The 27,802-nt window shown below is 40.7% G+C and overlaps 1 protein-coding gene and 1 non-coding gene across 2 annotated transcripts in view; one reads left to right on the top strand and one right to left on the bottom strand.

Annotated features, from left to right (window-relative positions):
- Positions 1 to 1,335, bottom strand: part of ACADM (acyl-CoA dehydrogenase medium chain) — a 48,897-nt gene extending 47,562 nt beyond the window's left edge. The window contains exon 1 of the mRNA XM_060023842.1: positions 1,227 to 1,335. Within this exon, the coding sequence (XP_059879825.1) occupies positions 1,227 to 1,256 (30 nt within the window). The 5' untranslated portion in view covers positions 1,257 to 1,335. The remainder of the gene's footprint in view (positions 1 to 1,226) is intronic.
- A 24,837-nt stretch (positions 1,336 to 26,172) lies between these two features.
- TRNAQ-CUG (transfer RNA glutamine (anticodon CUG)) lies at positions 26,173 to 26,245 on the top strand. Its single transcript has one exon. It is a non-coding gene; the product is annotated as a tRNA-Gln (tRNA).
- The last annotated feature ends 1,557 nt before the right edge of the window (positions 26,246 to 27,802 follow it).

Below are 27,802 nucleotides of genomic sequence, written 5' to 3'. Positions count from 1 at the left end.
TGAGAAATCCCTCTTTTTTCCTGGTGTCAGAGTTTAAAATCATTTTTTAAATCCCCCAATCTCTGCCTTCAGAGTCCATTAACCTGCATAACAATGACAAATATTGGGCAAAAATCCATTAGAATTACTCTAAATTCTAAATCTGCTACTATTTTGGTACAGGGCATAACGTTCTTAATTATAAATGACATTTAAATGGCAGTCTTGTGTGACTATATAAATAATAAAGCTAGCAAAATATATCTAGTGACTGAGACAATTTAAAATCTGTGAGACAACACTAGAATATACAAACAAGCTTCAAAGAAAATTGTGCCGTACGATTTACTTTCCTCTTTTTTTAACGTACACAGCGTGGAGGCGTCTCCCTCCATATTACGAAAACAAAAGCATATTAAACTTCTTAAGTATCCTAATGAGCAGCTGCTCCGTTTTCCTTTTCCCCGTGACTTGGCAGGCTGCACTTTGTAGTACAGGGGTCCCCAACCCCCGGGGCCGCAGGATACCAGGCCGCAGCCTGTTACGAACCAAGACGCACAACAGGAGGTGCGTGGTGGGCTAGCGAGCGAATCTTCACCTGGGCTCCGCATCGCTCGCATTACCTCCTGAACCATCCCCCCACCCCCATGGAAAAAATTCGTCTTCCATGAAACCGGTCCCTTGTGCGAAAAAAAGGTTGGGGACCGCTGTTGTAGTATACATCAATTGCAGAATAAAATTTACTTTATGACCTTCTTCTTAGGCTGGGGATAGAAAGCCAGTAGAGAGTTTTCCCCAAGACATACTAGTTCCGCAAAAACTAGTTAGTTCAGGGTTGTAATTCTGAGGCACCGGCCAATTCAGAGATGAATTTACTTCGAGATAGGATGGGATTCCTCCGGAAAACCTTTGGAAGGGTCTCGGGCCAGAGAAAGATAAGCGATATTCTCAAAAGTGGACGCCGCCTACATCGGGGGCAGTAGCCGAGGGGATAGAGGAAAGTGAAAACGCAGGAAGCATTCCGTCCCACAAGGAGAGGAGGGGGTGGGCGTGAAAGTCAGGGTCCGGAATCCAGGCTATTGCCAGAGGTGGGGTAAGGAGGGCTAAGGCGCCCCGAAGCAGACTCCTTCCTTATCACCGCTTCCCACACCGCCCCCCCCACCACACCTATTTCCGGTCCAGGTCCCCCTCGCCAAACACCACAAGCTCCATTTCCCACCCGCGCCGAGCCCTGCTCTTCCTCTCACCCCGCAGCTTCGCCTAAACAGCGCTGCCATGTTGACTCTCCGTCCGGCTACTCAGTCTCTAATCTACCAGTTTGTGCCAAGACCGCTGACACGTAGGACGCTGGACCCGTCTGGCCCCGCCCATGTCTGGCACAGACCACCCTCCAGGGTGTGGGCGGGGCCCAGGGGGCGGGACCTCCGAACGCTCAATAGGTGACCTCGCCTGCGCCTTCAGCGCCATCTTGGCGGCCTTGGTGCCTGAAGAGCCGCGAGAGGTGGTCCCTGAAAAGGCTTCGCTTCCCGCTTGTCCTTTGAGTTTAGACGATGCGCCCTCTTGGGGGGAAGCTGAGGCTGACAGCGGTGCGGAGAAGGAACCGGGAGGGCGGCAATGGCGAGGGAGGCGGGAACTGGGCGGGCTGCTGGCGCCAAGCGGGGAACTGGCGGGGCACCGGGCTGGCGGAGAATCTGGGTGAGAGGGCGAGGTGAGGAGCCTGGCGAAAAGACGTCTCCCTGGCTTTCGACCTTGACTTTTAACCCGAAAAAACCTATCAAACCCAAATCATTTCTGCCTTGACGATTCAAAGTATACTTTACTCTCAAACGCTGGGCACAAAGCTAAACGATGTTCTGTGTTGAAGAAAATTTAAACAAAGGGAATTTAATCAACGAAGTAAATTTGATCTTCCGGCATATTCCCAAGGCTACTTATTACTGTACACGTGTGTAGAAATAAGGGTGCAAGGTGAGCCTATCTAAAGCTTCTGGCTCAGCGAATGAATGTTGGAAGTCAATGTCTGCCTGAAGAATTATATTTAAAGTCACCCTTTCCAGTTAGACCCTGAGTTCTGAGATAACTGGTGTTTCAAAGCCGGGGGATTTTTAAAGCTGTCAAGGTTTGGTGGCTCTTTGTGAAAGCTAGTAAAAGCCCAGTGCAAGTCGAGAGTATAAATGTTTCCCGTAATTCCCAGGACTTTTCATTTTTATTGTACCGTCCTAATTTTAGGCCCTCAGCACTCACCCCTAAATCTTGTTACTAACTTAACTTTTCTTGCCTAGTAGAGGCTGACCATAATCTAATTCTAAGTCAATTGTTTACCTTCTATATCCTGTTACTGTACTCCCCTACAAGAACCTTCCACTTTGTCTTCTGGAAATTTAAGATGTATTTATTGCAGACTGAGTACAAGACAGAACATTAATTAAGAGCTAAATTAAAAGTACCAGGGAAATTCAGTAAAGGGAGAATGCAATTTGTCCTGGAATCAGCAAGGAAGCTCTCGAAGAGGTAGGTAAAACACAAAATGGACTGTTAAAGATGGGTAGGATTTGACTTCTTTTTTCCAATTTCTTATTGTGAGCATTTTAAACACAGAAAAGATGAACAAAAAATACAAAATCACACATATGCCCATCACTAAATTTAACAATTGTTATTATATGTCACGTTGTATTTATATGTTTGTATGTACATATATGTGTGTGTGTGTTTGTGTTTGCTGGTTGTTTTTGTTTTTGTGAGAACCATAAGCTGTAGACATTAAGGCACTTCACCTCTGAATATTTTTGCTATATATCTTCTATGAGGACATTGTCCTACATAACCACAAAACCTTTATCACGTGGAAGAAAATTAATAGTTATTCTCTAAGTTAATATCCAGTTAATATTTAGATTTCCCTGGTTGTCTGCAAAATGACTTTTGTATGCTGTTTGTTTTTGAACTAAGATCATATCAGTGATTGCCTGTTGCAGTTAGGTTTTAACTTTCTTTGATTTCTTTTAACCAAAAACTTGTAATCCAGTAATTTTGATTTTTTCCTTAAGAAACCAACCAGTTGTCTTGAAGAATGGCCTAATTCTGAGTTGTCTGATTGTACTTATTTTTGCTTCTAGACCTTGTATTTCCTATAAACTGCTAGTTATGAGAGGCTCGAGTAGTTAAGGTTAAATATATTCGGCAAGGATACTTTTTGTCATACTGTGTAATTCATGTTGTATCACATTAGGAGGTGTTTAATGTTAGGTTTGTCCCATTATTTGTGATGGTAAGTTTGACTGATTAACGTGCTGACCAATTAAGGTCATTTCTTTCTATGGTAAAGGTATATTTTTCCCTTTGTAATTAAGAAGCAATCTATAGGGTGATGTTATTGAACCCAAGTTAATGTGCCCAAGACACAGTGAGGCCAAACAAACCAAAACGTCATCATAGTTTGGAACAGAGAAAGGCTCATTGCAGGGCTGAGCAAGGAAAATGGGTGGCTCGTGCTCAAAAGGCCTGAACTCCCCAATGGTTTTTGGGGAAGAGTTTTTATAGGCAAAGTTTGAGGGGAGGTCTGCACTATGTGTGATCTTCCTCTGATTGGTTGGTGGTAAGGTAACAGGGTGGTGTTCCAGGAATCTCAATTATCAGCCTTTTGGTTTCAGCCAGTCTGGGGTCCATGTGCTTGTGCTAAGCATGAGGTTACCATCTTCCACCTGGGCGAGGGCACTTAGTTCCCCTAGAAGAACTCAGAGTTTGTATCAGATTGCTATGTATATCCCTTGAACAGGAACCAGGACCCTGCTCCATCTCTGCAGTGTTTCTTAACTGCCTTTCTTTTGTTTCTGCATTCTCTCACTCTTCTAATTAGTAACTGTTTGAATCTGCCTTTTGGAATTCAGGGAAGGGCTAGGAGCTGAAACCTTTTTCCTACAAACAAGAAATGGGGGACATGGAAAGGCTTTTGTATCAGAGTCCTCAGTTTCAGTGATATGTGGTGTTATGCTAAACAATCTTTCTACTAAATTTTGCCCCTTGGTAGACATGGAATTGAAACAGGAGGGAAGGGGCAGGGCACAACCTTTAAAAGAATGACATAGCCCGAGGACATGACATAAACTGATTAGAACCAAATAGGTCCAAGATGACAGACTAATCGACTTCCACTAGACCTTGAGCCTCAGTATAACACATCAGCAAGCTAAATGACACACCCACAGGCACCATGAGAGTTCCAAGGCCAACTATAAAAGTCAAAAAGTGGACAGTGGCCCAGTTCCTGGAAATCCCCACCCCTTCCCCAAAATAGCTGGAATACTCCTCCCACTCATTAGCCTATGAAACTACCCACCCCTATAAAAACTGACAACCCCATACCCAGAGGCCCACTCTTGCCTTCTGAGATGGCCCACACTCTGTCTGTGGAGTGTGGTTCTCTAGATAAATCCACTTCTTGCTTATCACTTTGTCTGTCACTGAATTCCTCTCTGTGATGAGACATCAAGAACCTGAGCTTTGGGCTTCCCTGGTGGCACAGTGGTTGAGAGTCCGCCTGCTGATGCAGGGGACACAGGTTCATGCCCCGGTCCGGGAAGATCCCACATGCCGCGGAGTGGCTGGGCCCGTGAGCCATGGCTGCTGAGCCTGCGTGTCCGGAGCCTGTGCTCTGCAATGGGAGAGGCCACAACAGTGAGAGGCCTGTGTACCACACACAAAAAAAAGAACCTGAGCTTCATTAAGTCCTGAGACCAGGTGTGTGATCTCAATTAAAAGACTGTGGGTTCAAGTCCCAGTCTGGGTTTTGGCTGGGTTTAAGTCCTGGCACATGGGTTCAAGTCCCATTCTGGGTTTTGTCTGGGTTCGAGTCCCAGCACGTGGGTTCAAGTCCCATTCTGGGTTTTGGCTGCGTTTGAGTCCCAGCACATGGGTTCAAGTCCCAAACTGGGTTGTGTGGTTCCAGAATCGGCTCTTAATAAATACCTTTATATTAATTGGGCACTGTTCCACAAACCTTTTACTACATTTTTAGGTACAACAGTTCAAATATCTCTCCCCAATGTTCCTTTGTTCCCTGCCATCTCCCCCTAACTCATGGGAATATGACATAAATGACAGGCCATTCTTTAGGTTAGTGGTTCTTAACCTGGGGCCTTTGAATAAGCTGAAGGTAGACCAGAGATTCCTTTGGAGTTGAGGGAAAAAATTTTATATTCCTTCATACATTTCTGAGGAAAAGATACTCACACAGGTAAGAAAGTAAGAGTATGTAAATTCAGGTGCTGATAATTTGGTAGATGTGATGGAGGGAATAGTTGGAGATTTTGTGCTGATTGTTTCTATTTCCCAATGAAATGGGAAGTAAGATTATCAACAGAGAGTGAGGGGATATTGGAAATTTGAGAAAAGAATGAAAAATTATTTTGTAAGTATGTTACCCCAAAACTGGGTTCGCCTTTTGGTGGGTGTTGAGCCAAAAGACACAACCAAGCCAAAGCTCAGGAGAAGGAAGGATTTATTACCTGCAGCAAGTAGGGGAACCAGGGATCTTTCCCACAGCAGTGTCTCCCCAAACAGCAAAATTGGGGAATTTTTAAGCTAAGAGTACATGCATATACATGAAGGGGATTGGGTGGTCGACAGAGTCCAAGCTTTCGTTGGTTAAAGTCACAGGAGTCAGAAAAGGTCAACATCATCATCCCTTAGGTTCCAGTTGATCTGTTGTTGAGCTCTTCAGGCTAATCTTTACCACTGAAACAGAAATGGGAGTCTTTGCAACTGATATATTATCTTTGCTATGGTTACTTCTTTTGCCCAATAAGTCATTTGCTTCTGCATTCTTTTGTCCCCTTAAGATCATTAATTACTGAGATCTGTTCAAGGATAAGTATTGTAATCAGGCTTAGGTCAAGTAATGTTTGTTTATTTATTTGGTCTTAGTTGCGGCAGGCAGACCCCTTAGTTGTGGCATGCGGACTCTTAGTTGTGACATGCATGTGGGATCTAGTTCACTGACCAGGGATCAAACCCAGGCCCCCTGTGTTGGGAGCGTGGAGTCTTAACCACTGCACCACCAGGGAAGAACATAGACTATTTTCTTTTTTCTCAAACTTCCTGGGAGTGAGATTGTGAAGGTATGAGGGACCCTGCAGAGGTACTAGTTCTAATGCATTGGCATATCTAGTGAGTTTGAAAAATTAATGGAACTAGAATATTGGAAAGAATGAGCCAAAAAGAGAGTAGTAGTCAGGTGGAAGAATGCAGGAAAATAAAGACAAGCTCTAGGGCATCATCATGGGAATAAGCACTCGAAGCAGAGTGGAAAACAATATTATTGTGGGGAAGGAAGACAAAGACTGAGAGGCCAGGTTAATGGAAGGATCATTTCTGTGGATATTGAGGTTACTAAGAATCATAGTCTGAGATAAAGTAACTTTGAGTCAAGTTCAAAACTCTTGGTAGCATCCATATTTTTCTCTCAGTTAAATAGGGGAAAAAATGATGATAGAATTGTAATTTTAAGCTGATAAATTTAGTACAAAACAACATTAACCTTTTTGGTACCTGATTTTTTTTTCTTCCATTCCTTTTTCAAATAGTACTCTAGTTCTGTCTTCTCTAGCATTAGTAATAGAGCCAGGAATACTACATTACATTATTATGAAAAATGATTCATAGAAAATGATTTTATGAAACCTAAATTTACACCTCAAGGAGCTGGAAAAAGAACAAATGAAGCCCAAAATCAGTAGAAGGAAGGAAATAACAAAAATGAGTGGAGAAATAAGTGAAATGAAGACTAAAAAGACAACAGAAGAGGTCAGGAAAACTCAGAACTGGTTCTCTGAAAAGATAAACAAGATTGGCAAATCTTTAGCTAGACTTACCAAGAAAAAAACAGGACTCAACTAAATAAAATCATAAATGAAAGAACCATAAACAAGACGAAAAGACAGCCCTCAGAATGGGAGAAAATATTTGCAAATGAAGCAACTGACAAAGGATTAATCTCCAAAATATACAAGCAGCTCAAAATCAAAAAAGCAACCCAATTCAAAAATGGGCAGAAGACCTAAATAGACATTTCTCCAGAGAAGATATACAGATTGCAACAAACACATGAAAGAATGCTGAACATCACTAATCATTAGAGAAATGCAAATCAAAACCGCAATGAGGTATCACCTCACACCAGTCAGAATGGCCATCATCAAAAAATCTACAAACAATAAATGCTGGAGAGGGTGTGGAGAAAAGGGAACCCTCCTACACTGTTGGTGGGAATGTAAATTGATACAGCCACTATGGAGAACAGTATGGGGGTTCCTTATAAAAATAAAAATAAAACTACTAAATGACCCAGTAATCCCCCTACTGGGCATATACCCTGAGAAAACCATAATTCAAAAAGAGTCATGTACTGCAATGTTCATGGCAGCACTATTTACAATAGCCAGGGCATGGAAGCAACGTAAGTGTCCATCAACAGATGAATGGATAAAGAAGATGTGGCACATGTATACAATGGATTATTACTCAGCCATAAAGAGAAGCGAAACTGAGTTATTTGTAGTGAGGTGGATGGACCTAGATTCTGTCATACAGAGTGAAGTAAGTCAGAGAGAGAAAAGCAAATACCATATGCTAACACATATATATGGAATCTAAAAAAAAAAAAAAAGGTTCTGAAGAACCTAGGGGCAGGACAGGAATAAAGACGCAGACGTAGAGAATGGACTTGAGGACATGGGGAGGGGGAAGGGTAAGCTGAGACGAAGTGAGAGAGTGGCATTGACGTATATACACTACCAAATGTAAAATAGATAGCTAGTGGGAAGCAGTCGCATAGCACAGGGAGATCAGCTCTGTGCTTTGTGACCACCTAGAAGGGTGGATACGGAGGGTGGGAGGGAGACGCAAGAGGGAGGGGATATGGGGATATATGTATACATATAGCTGATTCACGTTGTTGTACATCGGAAGCTAACACAACACTGTAAAGCAATTATACTCCCATAAAGATGCTAAAAAAAAATAAGACCACACTATATGCTGCCTACAAGGGGTTCACTTCAGCTTTAAGGACACATGTACATTGAAAGTGAAGGGATGGAATAAGATATTCTATGCAAATAGAACCAAAAGAAAGCAGGGATAGCTATACTTATATCTGACAACATAATTTTAAACCAAAGACTGTAATGAAACAAATAAGGTCATTATATAATGATAAAGTAGTCAATTCATCAAGAGGATATATCATTTGTAAATATTTATGCATATGACATAGGAGCACCAAAAAATATAAAGCAAATAAAACTTCTGAATGGAGAAATAGACAGCAATATAATAATAGCTGGATAATTCAATACTCACTTTCAACAATGGATCGATCATCCAGGCAGAAAATCAATAAGAAAGCATTCAACTTAAACTACATGTTAGATCAGATGGAATTAACAGACTTAATAGACTTTTACAGAACATTGCATACAACAGCAAGAATATACATTCTTCTCAAGTGCACATGGAACATTCTCCAGAGTTGATCACATGCTGGGCCACAAAAGTTTTGGTAAATTTAAGAAGATTAAAATATCAAGCATCTTTTCCAACTATTACAATGGTATAAAACTAGAAATTAATCACAAGAATAAAACTGGAAAATTCACAAATATGTGGATATTAAATAACATGCTACTGAACAACCAATGGGTCAAAGAAGAAATCAAAAGAGAAAAATATCTTGATATAAATGACAATGGAAACACAACATACCAAAACTTATGGAATGCAACATAAGCAGTTGTAAGAGGGAAGTTCAGAGCAATAAATACCTACATTAAGAAAAAATGAAGATCTCAACCTGACTTTACACCTCAAGGGAAAGAAAATGAAAAACCTAAGCCTGGAGTCAGAAAAGGGAAGAAAAAAACCAAGACCAGAGTGAAAATAAATGAAATATATACTAAAAAGACAATGTTTAAAACTGAGAAAGAGGACTCAAATAAAATTATAAATGAAAGAAGAGGAGATATCACAACTGATACCACAGAAATTCATGGGATCATAAGAAATAACTGTGAACAATTTTATGCCAATAATTTGGACAACCTAGAAGAAATGGATACATTTCTAGAAACATGCAACCTGCCAAGACTGAATCATGAAGACAGAAAATCTGAACAGACCAATTACTTGTAAGGAGACTGCATCAGTATCAAAAGCCTCCTAACAAAATTCCAAGACCAGATGGCTTCACTGGTGAATTCTAAAAACATTTAAAAGAGAATTAATACCTATTTTTCTCAAACTCTCCCAAAAGATAAAGAGGAGGGGACACTTCCATGATCATTTTACAAATCCAGCATTACCTTGATACCAAAACCAGGCAAGGAGTCTGCAAGAAGAGAAAATTACAGGCCAATATCCCTGATTAACATAGGTGCAAAAATCCTCAACAAAATATTAGCAAACTGAATTCAACAGTATGCTAAAAGGCTCATGTACTGTGATCAAGCAGGATTTATCCCTGATATGTATGAATGGTTCACCATCTGTAAACCAACCAATGTAATATACCACATAGCAAAATGAAAGATAAAAATCATGTGATTATTGCAATAGGTGCAGAAAACGCATTTGACTAAATTCGACATCTTTTCATGATAAAAATCTCTCAACAAACTGTGTATAGAGGGAATGTACCTCATCATAAAAGCCTTGTTTACCTTTCTAAAATGAAAATCTGATTATATCTCATTTTAACACATTCCCTGGCTTATTATTTATAGGATAAAGTTAAAACTTCATTGCATAATAGAAAAGAACTTTTACTTCCTTGCCCCGTGCAATTTCTCCACCTCATTTCCCTCATATTTCTCTGCTATGCTATGCTTTTTCACATGAACTGATCCCTCAGCACATAATACCTTGCCTCTTGGATCTCCATCTGATTTTTATTTGTCCTATGAGAGGCAGCTCAAATGTCACCTTTGGTGAAATTCCTGAAACTATCTGTCAAATCAAGTAATTTTTCTTGAGTGTTCTTTGTACAAACCTCTTTTTTTATAATATAATGTTAATAAAGAGTTAGGCCCTACATGGTCCAGTCTCTACAGAGTTGTATACACATAGTATAAAAATAAAAGTATTAAATAAAAGGAATTGTAATCTTTTACTATCCCTCCAGAAAAACTGTGGACATTCAATTTATAATCCATGGTTGTGGTCTATTAAATCACTTTCTCTTTGTTCTATTGATTTATTATCTTCCATTCCAAAACCACAACCAAATCTCTCTCTATCCCTTCCTTTATTCTTCATTTCTTATTGAGGAGAAAACCCACAACAGCAGCTCTTGCTTTTCTCATTTTTTCATCTTCTTTCCTCTCCTCTTTTCGACACTACCTTCCTCTCTTCCATTCCCTTTCTTCCCCTACCCTTCTCTCTCTTTGTTTTTTTTGCTTTGTGGCTTCACTGAGATATAATTCATACACGTTAAAATTCACACTTTTAAAGTGCACAATGTAATGGTTTTCTAGTATACTCACAGGATTATGTGACGGTCACAACCACCTAATGTTAAAGCATTTCAACATCCCCGAAAGAAACCCCATACCCATTAGCAGTCATTCCACATTTCCACCTTCTCCCATTTACTTTCTGTTTCCAAAGATTTCCCTAATCTAGAGATTTCATATAAATGGAATCGGAATACCTGGTCTTTTGTGACTGGTTTCTTTCACTGAGCATCATGTTTTCAAGGTTTACCCACGTTGCATGTGTCAGTACTTCACTGTTCTTTACGGCTGAATAATATTCCATTGTGTGGTTGTATATCACATTTTACTTATGCATTCATCAGTTGATGGACATTTCGGTTTTTTCCACTTTTTTGGCTATTAGGAATAATGCTGCTATGAACATTTATGTACACATTTATGTACATGTGGATGTATGTGTTTATTTCTCTTGGGTATATAACTAGGAGTGGAATTGTTGGATCATATGGTAACTCTATGTTTAGCATCTGAGGAGCTGTCAAACTGTTGTCCAAAAAAGCTGCATCATTTTACATTCCCACCAGCAACGTATGAAGGTTCCAATTTCTTTATATCATCCTCAATATTTATTATCTGTCCTTTTGATTACAGCCATTCTAGGGGATGTGAAATGGCATTTCACTGTGGTTTTGATTTGCATTTCCCTGGTGTCTAAGGTTATCCAGCACCTGTTCATGTGCTTACTGATCATTTGTATATCTTCTTTGGAGAAATGGCAACTCAAATCCTTTGTTCAGTTTAAAATTTGGTTATCTTTTTATTATTGATTTGAAAGAATTTATATATAAATCCCATGTTAGATATATTATTTACAAATATTTTCTCCCGTTCTGTGGGCTATTTTTTCTCTTTTTGGATGGGTGTCTTTTTTTTTTTTTTTTTTTTTTTTTTTTTGCATTACGCGGGCCTCTCTGTTGTGGCCTCTCCCACGGCAGAGCACAGGCTCCGGATGCGCAGGCTCAGCGGCCATGGCTCATGGGCCCAGCCGCTCCGCAGCATGTGAGATCCTCCCGGACCGGGGCACGAACCCATGTACCCTGCATCGGCAGGCAGACTCTCAACCACTGCACCACCAGGGAAGCCCAGATGGGTGTCTTTTGAATAAAAATGTTTTTAATTTTGGTGAAGTCCAACTTCTCTGTTTTTCTTTTGTCACTTGTGTTTTTGTTATATCTAAGAAGGTTTTGCCTAACCCAAGGTCATGAAAGTTTAATGTTTTCTTCTAAGAGTTTTATAGTTTCACTTCTTACATTTAGGTCTATGACCCATTTTGAGTTAATTTTTGTGTACAGTGTGAAATAGTCCAACTTCATTCTTTTGCATGTGGATTTCCAGTTGTAACTGTCTCATATTGCCTATCTAATCTAAAGCCAAGGAAAAGTGTTTGCAATTTTTAAACATTTGAATCTATGGTATTTGATATTGTTTGAAAGGTCTTGCATTCTGGAAACAATTGTTTGGTGCCTTAATTGTAGATCTTTTACTTTTTCTGACATTTCATTTTTAGTCTTTTTCTCAAAAATTCCCAATTTCCATGACTAAAATAATTATTCTTTTATCATCTCTCCACATAATTTTATTTGTGTATGAGCAAAAATCCAAGCTAATTTATGACCAGCCAACGTTATAAGCTCAGATCCTGTTATAAATCTTTAAAATCATATTTGTTGGACACTTGATTCTAAGTGGTTGATTTCATAGAGTTTTTTTTCTTGAGAGGAAATTTTTTTCCAAATTCTTTATGTAATTCCTGAAATTATGCCCTAAAATGGTCTATTTTATTATTTATAGATTTTCTTACACAAAGAACAGCTTTTAAATTTTGCTCTGCTGCAGCAAATTTCAATTATCAGTTATGGTGATATTTGCAATATACCTTCTTCCAGTCTGTTTTTTCTTTACCATTCCAGTAATATTACTAGTTTCTTTATCTCTATTTGATTCTACATTGTATTATGCCTTCAAACAAAATTTAAAATGTGTCCATTCTTATGTTTTTAAATTATAAAGTAGCATAATTACAGTATAATTTCAAAATTATAAGTATTTCAATTTATTTACCAATTATGATTTATTTAGGTATCACTATAACTTGTGCTGTATGCATAATATAATCAGATAGACACATTATAGTGTTATGTTGACACCTAGAAAAAACTTATTGAACCAAATCAATCCATTGATACTGACTAAATGGGTAGTCTATATATATTTTTATATATATATTATATATATATCATAAATACAGAGAGAGGGAGAGAGACTGATTCACTCTAAGGAATTGTATAAGGAATTGGCTCATTTGATTATGGAGGCTGTTAAGTACCAAGATCTGCAGTTTGCAAGCTGGAGACCCAGGAGAGCTGATGGTATAGTTCCAGACCGAGTTGAAAGCCCTGAGAACTAGAAGAGTTGATGGTGTAAATTCCAATCTAAGTCTGAGGCCAATGTCCCAGCTTAAACAGTCAGGTAGAAGGAATTTTTTTCAACCTTTATTATCTAGTCAGGTCTTTAGTGGGTTGGATAAAGCCCACATTCAGGAGGGCAATCTGTTTTACTTAATTTACCAATTCAAATGTTAAGCTGATCTAGAAACCGTCACAGACATAACCAGAATAATATTTCACCAAATGTTTGATCCATGGCCCAGTCAAGTTGATACATAAAATTAACCATCACAATTGGTGATATATTTATATCTGAAACCGAGCAGAACCCTATGGGGCTCCTGGGCACAAGAGCTTTTCTGTGTCCCCTTCCCTGAGTTCCAAAGGGCAGGTTCAAACAGTTACTAGTCAGGGAAAGGAGGGGATGTGGAAACAAGGGAGGAACAGTCAAGAAGCAATAGTGCGGCCTTGGGGCAGGGTCCTGGTTCCTCCTTGAGAGTTATACATAATATCTTTGAGCTCTTATGCAGAACTAAAACCCCCACCAAATGGAAGGTGATCCAGAAAGAAGGTCACAGTTCAATAACCTCAAGAACCACAGATCATGGGACCACCTGACACCAGAAGATCTCTAGATTGAAGGAATGCAGGCCCTGCACACACACTGATCCTTATCAGCAACAACCCCCCCCCCCCCGGACTATAAGACTCCTTACAGGGTTCCCTGGGTTAGGACATACAGTTTTGAGGGCATTAGCCCTCTGTGGCCCCTTTGCCTGGCAAAGCAATAAAGCTGTCCTTTTATACTTCACCCAAAACTCTGTCTTTGAGATTTAATTCAGTGTTGGGGTACAGAGGCCAGATTCGGTATCATGTATAATACTAGAAATTATACATGTGCTTGGTCCACACACTATCATACAGCAATAACATCGTACACAATGTAGCAAGAACTGGATTTTGGATTTTGCAGAATCCAAACCCCCTTGAGCACTCAACCACCAGACTAACTAGTGACTAAGAAAAGATGATGTTGACCTTGGCTCACCCTCGTGACTTCAGTTCACTAGAGCCTGCCAACATTTGCCCCAATTTTATGCTGAATTCTCCTTTGCTTAAGCTCCTTCACATGCACCCTTAGCTTAAAACTTCCCCAATTTTGCTGTTCCTGGAGACACGGCTTTGGGAACTATCCCTGGTGTTCTCCTTACTTGTTGCAAGTGATGCTGACAACTCGGGCAGTGTGCACCAGTGCTGAATTGAATCTCAGAGACAGGGTTTTGGGTAAAGTAGAAAAAGAATAGCTTTATTTCTTTGCCAGGCAAAGCGGGACACAGCAGGCTCATGACTCTCAAAACTGTGTGTCCCTACCAGGGAGGATTTGGTGAGGGGTTTTATAGCAATGGTTCAAGGGCAGAGTTGTTGATAAGGATCAAGGTGTGTGCAGGGCCTGCATTCCTTTAATCTGGCTTTGGGTGGTCTCCTAATGAGCTTCTCTGGTTCCTTTAATCTTGCCTCAAGTGGTCTTCTCATGAGTTTCTCAAGGTTATCAAACTGTGACCTTCTCTGGAATGAAGAACGCTAACATTTTCCATTTGGTGTGGGTTTTAGTTCTGCAGAAGAGCTTAAAGATATAGTTATGTGTATCTCTTCAGGTGGAACTAAAGCAGGAGGTAGATGGGCCCCCACAGGTAAGCAATTAGAAATTCATTCCCTGTGGACAGATACTCCAAGATGAGAATAGCAGGACAATTGAGAGAGGAGGCTGGGCCCTGCTCAGATAGAGTATAAGAGACCACATATTTCTCATTCTCAAAGTCAAGGAGACCTTCCCAACTAGAAAGTTCCTTGGAAGTCAAAAGGGGAGTGATGCCAAGCTACCCATAGGCCTCTTTGGTGGAATCCATCTTGGCTGAGATACGTGCACACACACGGGAGGATCCTGAGATATACCAAATACGGACTCTGAACCAGTCAAATCAAAATGACTGGCCAAAGGAAACCCGGAAGAAATGCCCCATATAAGTGATTTAAACTACTATGAGGGAGTAACTCTGTCTCTGAGTTCACCTGTGTGTCTAGACACACATACTGTACTCTTTTTCCTCCTAATAAATACTTAACTTGTTTCACTATTTTCTGTCTTTGTGGGAATTCTTTTCTGCAAAGCTGAAGGGCCAGAGCCTTGTCACTGACCACTGGTCTAGTGGCTAGGATTTGGTGCTCTCACTGCCATGACCCAACCTCAATCTCTAGCTGGGAACTGAAATCCTGCTTCAAGCCCCTGCAGGCCAAGGCCACCCTAGATCAGAACCAGGACCCTGCCCCAAGGCTGCACTATTGTTTCTTTTTTCTTCTTAATTAAAAAAAAATTAATTTATTTGTTTTTTTATTTTTGGCTACGTTGGGTCTTCGTTGGTGCGTGCAGGCTTTCTCTAGTTGCGGCGAGCCGGGGCTACTCTTCGTTGTGGTGCTCAGGCTTCTCATTGCAGTGACTTCTCTTGTTGCGGAGCACAGGCTCTAGGCTCACATGCTCAGTAGTTGTGGCACACAGGCTCAGTAGCTGTGGCTCATGGGCTCTAGAGTGCAGGCTCAGTAGTTGTGGTGCACAGGCTTAGTTGCTCCATGGCACGTGGGATCTTCCCAGACCAGGGCTTGAACCCATGTCCCCTGCATTGGCAGGTGGATTCTTAACCACTGTGCCACCAGGGAAGCCTGCACTATTGTTTCTTGACTGCTCCTCCCTTGTCTTTGTATCCCCTCCCTTCCCCAATTAGCAACTGTTCGAATCTGCCCTTTGGAACTCAAGGAAGGTCATGGAGGCTGGGCTCTATTCCCTACAAACAAGAAATGGGGGACACACAGAAAGACTTCTGTGCCCAGGAGCCCCACAGGGTCCTGCTAGGTTTCACAAGTAATAAATCCTTCCTTCTCCTGATCTTTGGCTAGGTTGTGTCTTTGGCTCAACACCCACCAAGAGGCAAACCCAGTTTTCGGGTGACACGACCAATTGTGCCTCTCTCTACTGCTTTAATAAGCCTTGTGTTTACTGCTCTTGTGCTTTTGTTCACCTTTCCTTGTGTAGTAATTCTTTTTGCCTGGAGTATCCACCTATTTCCTATTTTTTCCTTATGGAAATTTTATTTTCTTAGGGAGGAAGAAATTTTCCTCTATGCTTTTAGGTTCTTCTGACTAGTCTAAGAACCAAATTCACATGAGGCAGATTAACAGGAGAAAATTAAATGAAGCTTAATAACATGTATACATGACGACTTCCCTGGTGGCACAGTGGTTAAGAATCCACCTGCCAATGCTCAAACCTCAACACAGGTTTGAGCCCTGGTCTGGGAAGATCCCACATGCCACAGAGCTACTAAGCCCATGCACCACAACTACTGAGCCTGTGCTCTAGAACCCATGTGCCACAGCTACTGAGCCCACATGCCACAACTACTGAAGCTCGCATGCCTAGAGCCCATGCTCCACAACAAGAGAAGCCACCGCAATGAGAAGCTCATGCACTGCAACGAAGAGTAGCTCCCTCTCGCCGCAACTAGAGAAAGCCCGCATGCAGCAATGAAGACCCAACTCAGCCAAAAATAAATAAATAAAAATTTTTTAAAAAGTATACATGAGAGAGACCCAGAAAACTAATGCACTCTCCAGAATGGCTGATGTCCTCACCTTAAATACCATCCTCAGCACAAGACAAAAGAGGATGCTGAGTGAGGGGAGAGTCAGTTATGGGAGATTACCAGGGAAAGCACAGTAAACAAGGATGATTGTGATGCAGAGTTACATCCTTGCCTTCTCCATTGATACAAGTTTCTAGAGATTTGGTCATCCTCCTCTTACAGGTACTGGGAGGGAGATACCCTTACAAATGAAGATTTCTTTTACAAATGTAAATGTTTCTTACAAAAAGGCAACTCCTACTTGGTTTTCAGGTTCCTTCCCCTGTCTGCTGTTACTCAGAAAATAACCAGCTTAAAACAATTAATATGCCAAAGAGACATATTTTAGGGTAGCAAATTCTGCTCCCCTACAATCTCTTTCAGGAAATGTTATTGCTGTAGCCCACATTGATCTCTTCTACTCAAATCATCAAAACATTTGTTACCAAACCAAACTTCAGTCTGCTCGCCTGCCAATCAGAAAAGCCAACTTACTGACACTGGGTTGTGGTGAAGGAAAGTACGGTGTTATTGAAGGGCCCAGCAAGGAGTACAATACAACTCATGCTCAGAAGACTTGAACTCCCAGATGGTTGGTTGGTGGTGAGATAACAAGGTGGTCTTCCAGGAATCTTGTGCTCAGCCTGAAGTTACCAGCTTCCACCTGTGTGGGGCCTTAGTTCCTATAGAAGAACTCAAAGATACATTGTTGTGTATCTTCCTTGAGGAGTAACTAGGACTCTGCTTTACTGATGCGCTATCCTTTCTTGACTGCTTTTTCTTTGTTTCTGCATCCCCTCCCTTCCTTGATTAGTAATTATTTGAATCTGCCTTTTGGAATTCAGGAAAGGTCTAGGAGGTTGAAGACTTTTTCCACAAATAAGAAACAGGGGACAAGGAAGGGCTTTTGTACCCAGGAGGGCTCTGGAGGCCCCTGCTTGCTTTCACGTTTGTTAACTTTTAATTTCTACTACATTTACTTTGCATATAGTTATTTATATATACATATTTCTTAGTTTCTTATCTAGATTTTAAATTCCTTAGTGTCAAAGATACTAATAATAGAAACAAGAACTATATCAGCAAAGTAAAGCAAGCCATTTATCATATGATTACAATGCCTCAGGCACAGTGTAAGTCATTTTACCCACTCCATTTCATTTAATCCTTACAACCAACCTAGGAAAGGAGGTAATATCTGAATTCTAGATCAGGACATAGGGCTTAGAAGCTAAGTAATGTGTTCAAGAACATATTTCTAATGAATCAGAATTCAAACTCAGGTCTGTCAAATGCTCTTATGTGTCTGCTTATATTACTTTATGAACAAAATTGTCGACTAAAAAAAAAAGCACAACCTAACATTGAGGATTATGTTTTATTCAGGGCATTACTGAGGATTATAGCCCGGAAACAGCCTCACAGCTCTGAGGAACTGTTTCGAAGAGGTAAAGGAAGAGCCAGGATATACAGGAGTTTTTGCACAAAAAACAAAAAAACAACAGGTGGGCTTCCCTGGTGGTGCAGTGGTTGAGAATCTGCCTGCTAATTGATATTTATAGGACATTCCATCCAAAACCAACAGAATACACTTAATCTCAAGTGCTCATGGAACATTCTCCAGGATAGACCATATCTTGGGTCACAAATCAAGCCTTGGTAAATTTAAGAAAACTGAAATTGTATCAAGCATCTTTTCCGACCACAACACTATAATACTAGATGTCAATTACAGGAAAAAAAAACTGTAAAAAATACAAACACATGGAGGCTAAACAATACGCTACAAAATAACCAAGAGATCACTGAAGAAATCAAAGAAGAAATTAAAAAGTACCTAGAAACAAATGACAATGAAAACACAATGACCCAAAACCTATGGGATGCAGCAAAAGCAGTTCTAAGAGGGAGTTTTACAGCAATACAATCCTACCTCAAGAAAGAAGAAAAATCTCAAATAAACAACCTAAACTTACACCTAAAGCAATTAGAGAAAGAAGAACAAAAAAACCTCAAAGTTAGCAGAAGGAAAGAAATCATAAAGATCAGATAAGAAATAAATAAAAACATGGGCTTCCCTGGTGGTGCAGTGGTTGAGAATCTGCCTGCTAATGCAGGGGACATGGGTTTGAGCCCTGGTCTGGGAGGATCCCACATGCTGCGGAGCAACTAGGCCCGTGAGCCACAACTACTGAGCCTGTGCATCTGGAGCCTGTGCTCCGCAACAAGAGAGGCCACAATAGTGAGAGGCCTGCGCACCGCGATGAAGAGTGGCCCCCGTTTGCCACAACTAGAGAAAGCCCTCGCACAGAAACGAAGACGCAACACAGCAAAAATAAATAAATAAATAAATAAACTCCTACCCCCCCCAACATCTTAAAAAACAACAACAGGTAGTTGAATATCAAAAGATTACTGATAATTACAGAAAAAAAAAAAAAAAACCCAGACATCTCAGGTTAATGACTTTTGTGCTTTTCTATGTATGGGAAGATGAAAGAGTCTGGGCTTATTGAAACGATTCCTTTGATATGCACGTTGACTTTCTAGGACCAATATGGTGTTTTTCCATCCTGAATCTCCTCAGGGTGCACCAGGAGGGCTGCAGTGCCTGACAGCTTTATGACTGCAACATTCTTTGGTTACTGAAATGGCAGGTGACATTCTTTGTGCACATTACTTTGGGAAACCTTTACAAATAGGATTATCTAACATTTATGGATTAGTTACAGTGTGTCAGAGCTTAATGTGTTTTCCATGAATACAATAATTTAATTCTTGCAACCGTCTTATGAAGAAGGAGCTATAATCACCATCATTTTGTGTATGTGATAATAATACAGAAAGTTCAGTCTCAACTGGCAGAGCTAGAATTTGAACTCAAGTAGTCTGAGTCCAGATGATCTTGAGTGGCCTCGGCCTGCAGCAGCTTGAAGCAGGATTTCGGTTCCTGGCCAGAGATTGAGGTTGGGTCGTGGCAGTGAGAGCACCAAATCCTAGCCACCAGACCAGTGGTCAGTGACAAGGCCCTGGCCCTTCGGCTTTGCAGAAAAGAATTCCCACAAAGACGGAAAGTAGTGAAACAAGTGAAGTGTTTATTAGGAGAAAAAAAAGAGTAGAGTATGTGTGGCTAGACACACAGGGGAACTCAGAGAGAGAGTCGTGCCCTCATGGTAGTTTAAATCACTTATATGAGGCATTTCTTCCAGGTTTCCTTTGGCCAGTCATTTTGATTTGCCTGGTTCAGAGTCTGTATTTGGTTTATCTCAGGATCCTCCTGTGTGTGCACATGCATCTCTCAGCCAAGATGGATTCCACCGAAGAGGCCTAAGGGTAGTTGGCATCACTTACTATGGGGTGGCGCCCCCTCCCTTTTTGACCTCCAAGGCGCTGTTAGTCGGGAAGGTCTCCTTGACTTTGAGAATGACTAATATGTGGTCTCTTATCTTCTATCTGGCCAGGACTCAGCCTCCTCTCTCAATTGTCCTGCTATTCTTGTCTTGGAATATCGGTCCACAGGGAACAAATCTCCAATTGCTTACTCTGAGGGGGGGGCTCATCTACCTCCTGCCACACAAAACCTGTATTCTTAATATTCATATTATTTATACATTGCATTTAACAAACATTTGCTGAGTGATTACTATGTGCCAAGCACAGTGCTAGGGATTTAAAGTTAGAGAAGTGTGTGTGTCATTTTTAGGAACTTAGTGTACTAGAATAAACAAATAAGAAACTTTTGTCTTTGGCATGAAAGTTATTAAACACAACTACCGCCACTACAAAACAATAAGAATAATGAGAACTTGTTTTTTCCCAGGTATTGTTCTAAGTATTTTGTTGGCATTAATTCACTTAGCCTCACAACAATCTTGCAAGGTCATTATTCTTCTTCTTCTCATTTATTTATCTATTTACTTATTTAATTTTTGGCTGCGTTGAGTCTTCATTGCTGCGTGTGGGCTTTCTCTAGTTGCAGTGAGTGGGGGCTACTCTTTGTTGCGGTGCACAGGCTTCTCATTGTGGTGGCTTCTCTTGTTGCAGAGCATGGGCTTTAGGCACGAGGGCTTCAGTAGTTTTGGCTCATGGGCTCTAGAGCTCAGCCTCATTAGTTGTGGCGCACTGGCTTAGTTGCTCCATGACGTGGGATCTTCCTGGACCAGGGCTCAAACCCATGTCTCCTGCACTGGCAGGTGGATTCTTAACCACTGTGCCACCAGGGATATTCTCTTCTATTTTTTTAGATCAGGAAACTGGGACCAGAGATGTTAGGATGTTAAATCCAAGCAATGTAGTGGAAGAACTGACTTATGAACACAGGCAATCTGGCTCCAGAACCAAAGTGACTAAATGAATATTCCCTATGAGTAATAGAATTTCAATTTTTCTGGAGTATAAACAAGTGGTATTATATATAGTAGAATTAAAACCTGGCTTTAGACAATTTCGGGAACTTAGAGAAATGATGGTCAGTCTGAAATGAGATTCAAGAAGGTGCAGTTACTAGAATGGTCAGCAGAGGGTGAAGGGAGGCAGCTTCTGTAATGTACTGTTACATTACAACAGGGTACACTGTGCAGAACTGGGGCTCTCTGAAGTCCCTCTTGCTCTAACATTCTCTGATGATACTTGTCTGAATTTCATTAGATCAGTGCAATGTAAAACATAAGCAAAAAAAGGAGTGGTCACTTCTCAAATATATGTAGGGAAGATGATATTTATCTGATTTAACATGGTATTTATTTGAATATTTGTTAAATGTTAGTTAAGACCTTCTCTAAAGAAATGTCAGATGACCCATATCCTTGAGGAGCTCAGGGTCTCACTGAAGAAGTAAGATAAACAAAAATTTGAATGGTGATATCAAACATCATATTAACAAAGTTTTAGAGGAGTTCAGAGACAAGGAGAAATTAATGGGACTGAAATGGAACTGAACTACTTCATGGAAAAAGTAGTCTTGTTCCTGTACTGAAAGGTGATTAGTATGTGCATAGGTAGAAAGGAGGACGGGAGAAATTTTTTAATTCCTTAAAATTAAATTCAATCTCTCAAGCATTTATGAGCTGTCTTCAGTGAATGAGACACCATTCCTAGGCACTGAAGAGAAGGTAAGAATGGGTGATACAGTCTCTGCCTGAAGGAAATCACGAATACACCATCAGTAATAATGTAAGTCAGGATAATGTAGACAAATAATAGGCTGTGGTAGACAATTAACAAGATGCTCTATTGAAGGCCCCCAAAGCTGACAACAAAATGATATGTGCCTCTCATTTTAAAGATAGGTACCAGACTATTCATGTAGAACATTCTAAGTGTATGGTCCTAAAGTAGTTCTGCCAGTTTTAGCTGTTTACTCACCTCCAGCCTACGTACAAAGCTGAGGTTGTGTAACAGGGAAGAACAAAATCTGACTCCATGTTGGATCTGTTACTTTTACTTTAAACTTTGCTCTCTGTTGCTTTTTATTACTATAATCACTAAAACAATGTTGTCTATAGCTACTGGCATACATAATGGCCTCCCCCGGGAACCCTGCCCCTCTGCCTAAATGTTATACTAAAGTGCCTTTGTTCAGCTCACAGGGAAACATTCTGACCCTGCCCACCTGTGAATGGCTGCAAGAAAGAAGAAATTAACACATCCCCTCCCTGAGGCTGGCCACACCAGATGTTTTGCAAGACTTATGGCTTTTGTACTTTACTTCCTCACCTCCTCCCCCTCTCTGTCCTATAAAAGAAACTAGCATCCAGACCCCTATAAGATGGTACTCTAGGATGCTAGTCTGCCATCTTCTTGGATGCCTGGCTTCCCCAATAAAGGCACTATTCCTTGCCTCAACACCTCGTCTCCTGATTTATTGGCCTGTTGTGCGGCAAGCAGAGAGAGCTTGGACTCGGTAACAGCTGAAGAGAAAGAGATTTCTTTGGAGAGGAGGTGACAGAGTACTTTGCATTTCACTCACCTTACTACTCTCTTCTGAAGGGGAAGGAGAAGAATGTGTTCCTCTAAGGTAGAAATCCCCTAAATAGACACAAATGGAAACTTCTAGGCACTGCAGAGCTTGCTCAGAGAAGAGGAGTTTGCCCAGCACTGGTACAGCAAGAATTTCAGAGCCTGGAGAATATGGCTGCCTGCATGGCAGAGTTATTGCCTTCTGTTGGTGTTCTAAGTTGTTTCTGGGTGTTAATGTAGCTGGTATGAAGTCCATATCCTTCTCTGACCTGGAAAATTGGTAGGCTGCCACTTCCAATGAACTTTGGATGGGCTTCTGTGGAATGTACTTAAAGCATGGGGAGCTGTATCCACTGACCTCTTCTTATTTTATTTTCATCAACGGCAGTGTATTTACTGCTTTGGGAGTAAACAGAAGTAAAAGAAACCTTTAATAACAAAAAAGAAAGAAACCTTGAATAGAGGTCAAGCTGTCTTTTCACCTGTCCTTGAACTTGGACCTGACAAACTGCCCAGTATGATTGCTGCTGCTGCTACTACTACTACTATTAAAAGGAACAGAATAGGGGTTTCCCTGGTGGCGCAGTGGTTGGGAGTCCGTCTGCCGATACAGGGGACACGGGTTTGTGCCCTCCGGGAGGATCCCACATGCCGTGGAGCGGCTGGACCCGTGAGCCATGGCCGCTGGGCCTGTGCGCCCGGAGCCTGTGCTCTGCAACGGGAGAGGCCACGACAGTGAGAGGCCTGTGTACCGCAAAAAAAAAAAAAAAAAGTACAGAATATGATAGTACCTCCTCTTCTCAAGTCAAGGAGAGGTTTCTCCTGGGGGCTACTTGGAGAGCTTTATGCATGTCTCTAGGAACATGAGGGTCTTACTGAGGACTATTCTAAAAGTGAGATGCTGTGGCTGGAACTGCCCCATCTGGTGGCTGAACACACATGTGACTACTTTGAGACTGGGCTGTCCTTCCTCCCATGCCAGGGTAAAGGTGCATGTTTTTGAGGCTTGATAAGGACCCTGTGGAAATAATCTTAACCAGGCGTGCTGCCTGAGGAGCAGATACAGAGGGTGGATCCCAGAAATCCAGGAGCCAGACAGAAAAAAGACAGACCAGCCAACCATGGTATTCATGAGGAACCCACAGAGATACCCCATAGAATCAGCAATTGACTACTGCCACCTAGAGGGCCCTGCCGGTGGATTACAACTGTACCTGCCACAAAAACTGTATGCCACTTGCCTAATACCTACCCTCCTACCCTCCAGATATTAGAAACAGTGACTAGCAAATTGGGGAGATGGAGCCAGGAAAGAAGATAAGCTAATTTTGGCCCCCTACTCCACATAGGTTAGAGGATAGAAGGAATTTAAATTAGAATGGGTTTGGAGTTTGAAATTACATTCAATAGAGCTGTTTCTATGCTTTCTAATTTTTTAGTTCTAAATAGTGTTGTATGGTTCTCAGAATGAAAAAGAGAGAAGAAAACCTGCGTAATCTATGGGACATCACTAAATGTGCAAATATTAGAATAATTGAAGTTCCAGTTGGAGAAGAGGGGAGAAAGGGGCAGAAAGTCTATTTAAAGAAAAAAATAGCTGAGAATTTCCCAAGCCTGGGGAGAGACTTAGACATACAAGTTCACAAAGCGAATAGATTACTCCATTATCTCAATGCAAAAAGACTTTCTCCAGGACACATTATAAAGAAACTGTCAAAAATCAAAGACAAGTAGAATCCTAAAAGCAGCAAGAGAAAAAATTATTGTAACCTCCAAAGGAACACCCATTAGGCTATCAGTGAATTTCTCAGCAGAAACCCTATAGGCCAGGAGAAAGTGGAGTGATATATTCAAAGTTTTAAAAGAAAAAAACTGACAGCCAAGAATACTTTATCCAGCAAAGATATCCTTCAGACATGAAAGAGAAAAATAACTTTTCCAGACAAAAAAATGCTGAGAGAATTTATCATCATTAGACCTGCCTTGCAAGAAATGCTGAAAGGAGTTCTTCAAGCAGAAATGAAAAGATTTTAATTAGTAACATGAAAACATACAAAAATACATAGCATACTGGTGGATAAGTATAGAGTCAGATTTAGAAGACTAATTCTGTAATACGAGGGTGTGTTAACCATTTGACTGTAGTATAAATGTTAAACACAAGTATTAAAAATAACTATAGCCACTGTAACTTAACAAATACACAATATAAAAAGAGGTAAATTGTGACATCAAAATCATAAAAGAGGGGAAGTAAAAGAGTGGAGTTTCTCTATGCAATCAAAGTTAAGTTGCTATCAGGTTAAAATGGGTTGTTTTATCTATAGGATGTTTTGGATAAGCCTCATGGTAAACAAAAGGGAAAAACCTACAATGAATTCATACAAGATAGAGAGAGGAGAATTAGACATACCGCCATGGAAAATCACCAAATCACAAATGTAGGGAGTAAAAAAAAAAAAAAGAAGAAATACAAAATAGTCAGAAAGTAGACTCTTGCCTTCTGAGATGGCCCACACTCTATCTGTGGAGTGTGTTTCTCCCAGGGCTGCTCTCATTTTCTAAGATGGACCTCATTCTGTCTATGGAATGTGTATCTCTCTGTAAACCTGCTTTCACTTTACTGTGGCTCGCTCTTGAATTCTTTCCTGCGTGAAGCCAAGAACCCACACTCGGTGGCCTTCCCAGGGACTCGCCTGAGACCTGGGATATGAACATCCTCTCACACCCCGCTCTTTCCTGCAACAGTTCCATCTGTTTTTCTGTTTGTTTGTTTGTAACTTCCTTTCTTATCTCTGGACCCTTTAACTTAAAGATTTATGTTCACTCCAGCTAAAGCTGGGGGTTAACAGGTTTTGAGCAAAGACCTGGACAGCACTGGCAACAAATGCTTTGTCCTTAGCATCTCACCTCCCTGGTACAACACTATGCTCGTGGGGTTGTGAATGAAAAACGTTGCTGCTTTATCCGTAAACAGGGGATGTTGTGGCCATCCAGCCACTGCAGCCACCCAGAAGGTAAGGCCTGAGGTGACTCAGGATGGAGACAAATGGGCTGCAGCCACCCCCAACAGTGTACCCAGAGGGAGACTCAGGATGAGAAAATACAGGATACTGGCCCCAGATAGCTGAGGTGCATATCAAAGGAATGATTTCAGTGCGTTCAGACTCTTGCATCTTCCCATACATAAAAAAGCGCTAAATTCCTTAACTTGAGATGTCTGGTTTTCTTTAACTGACAGTAATCTTTTGATGTTCCTACTGCCTGGTTTTTGTTGCAAAAACTCCTATATATCCTGGCTCCTCCCTTACCTCTTAGGAGCAGTCTCTCAGAGCTATCTGAGAGGCTGTGTCCTGGGCTTGAGCCCTTAGCAAGTCTGCCCTGTAAAACATAATTCTCAGTCCATTTATCTCCATCCTGAGTTCCCTCAGGGCTCACTGTAGGGACATACGAGCGGCTTTAGTGGTTGGATGGCTGGAACATCCTTTGAAAAAAAACAAAAACCAAGAAACAAAATAGTGAGAAAGCAATTAATAAGACAGCATGAGTGAGTCCTTAAATATCAATAATTACTCTAAAAGTAAATGGATTGAACTCACCAATAAAAAGCACAGAGCAGGGACGTCCCTGGTGGTCCAGTGGCTAAGACTCCATGCTCCTGATGCAGGGGTCCCAGGTTCGATCCCTGGTCAGGGAGCTGGATCCCACACGCTGCAACTAAGAGTTTGCATGCCACAACCAAAGATTCTGCATGCTGCAACAAAGGTCCCATGTGCCGCAATGAAGACCTGGTGCAGCTAAATAAATAAATATATATATATATAAAAAAAAAGCACAGAGTGGCTGGATGCTAAAACCCCCCCAGGACCCAAATATATGCTGCCTACAAGAGACTCACTTAAGCTTTAAGGACAGACATGGGCTCGAAGTAGAGGGATGCAAAAAGATACTCCAGGTAAGTGGAAACCAAAAAAAGGTGAGAGTAGCTATACTTATATCAGACAAAATAGACTTTAAGCCAAAAATGGTAATAAGAGACAAAGAAGATCATTGTATAATGATAAAGGGGTCAATTCATCAAGAAGATGTAACAATCACAAATATATACACATGTAACCTCATTGCAGGGCAGGAATAGAGATGCAGACGTAGAGAACAGATGTGTGGACATGGAGGGGGGGTAAGGGGGGTGGGATGAATTGGGAGATTGGGATTGACATATACGCACTACCACGTGTAAAACAGATAGCTAGTGGGAACCTGCTGTACAGCACAGGGAGCTCAGTTCAGTGCTCTGTGGTGACCTAGATGGGTGGGATGGGGGGTGGGTAGGAGGCAGGTCCAAGGGGTAGGGGATATATGTATACATATCACTGATCCACTTCATTGTACAGCAGAAATTAACACATTTTAAAGCAACTATACCCCAATAAAAAAATATATACATACACATTTTACATTTGTGCACACATATTGCTAGATATATTAAGCAAATACTAACACTTCTGAAGGGAGAAATAGATAACAATACAACAATAATAGGGGTTGATCTATCAATATGGATAGATTATCCAGTAAGAAAATAAACAATGAAACATTGGACTTGAACCATACCTTAACAAATGGACCTAACAGACATATACTGGACATTCTATTGAACAGCAGCAGAATACACATTCTTCTCAAGTGCACATAGAATATTCTCAAGGGTAGATCATATGAAAGGCCACAAAATAAGCCTCATCAAATTTAAGAAGATTGAAGTCATATCAAGTATCTTTTCTAACCACAATTGGTATGAAACTAAAAACAAGAGGAAAGCTGGAAAATCTACAATCAGGCAGAAACTACACACACTCCCAAAAAAACCAGTGGGTCAAAAAAGAATCAAAAGGGAAATAAAAAATCTTGATATATAAAAATGGAAACAACACATCAAAACCTATGAGACACTGCAAAAGTAGCTGTGAGAAAGAAGTTCATAGTAATAATTGAGTACATTAACAAAATATATCTCAAATAACATAGTTTTATACCTCAAGGAACTAGAAAAAAACCGATCTAAACCTAAAGTTAACAGAAGGAAGGAAACAACAAAGATCAGAGTGGAAATAAATGAAATAAAGATGATAAAAAAATAGAAAAGATCAAGAAGAGTAAGAGCTGTTGTTTTTTTTTTTTGAAAAGATAAAGAAAATTGACAAATCATTGGCTAAACTAAGAAAAAAAGTGAAGAATCAAAATCAGAAATGAA

The sequence above is a fragment of the Delphinus delphis genome, chromosome 1 (genome assembly GCF_949987515.2).
Source record: "Delphinus delphis chromosome 1, mDelDel1.2, whole genome shotgun sequence".
Lineage (NCBI taxonomy): Eukaryota > Metazoa > Chordata > Mammalia > Artiodactyla > Delphinidae > Delphinus > Delphinus delphis.
Note: the sequence above shows the minus strand (reverse complement) of the source record. Positions and strands in the feature narration are given on the sequence as shown.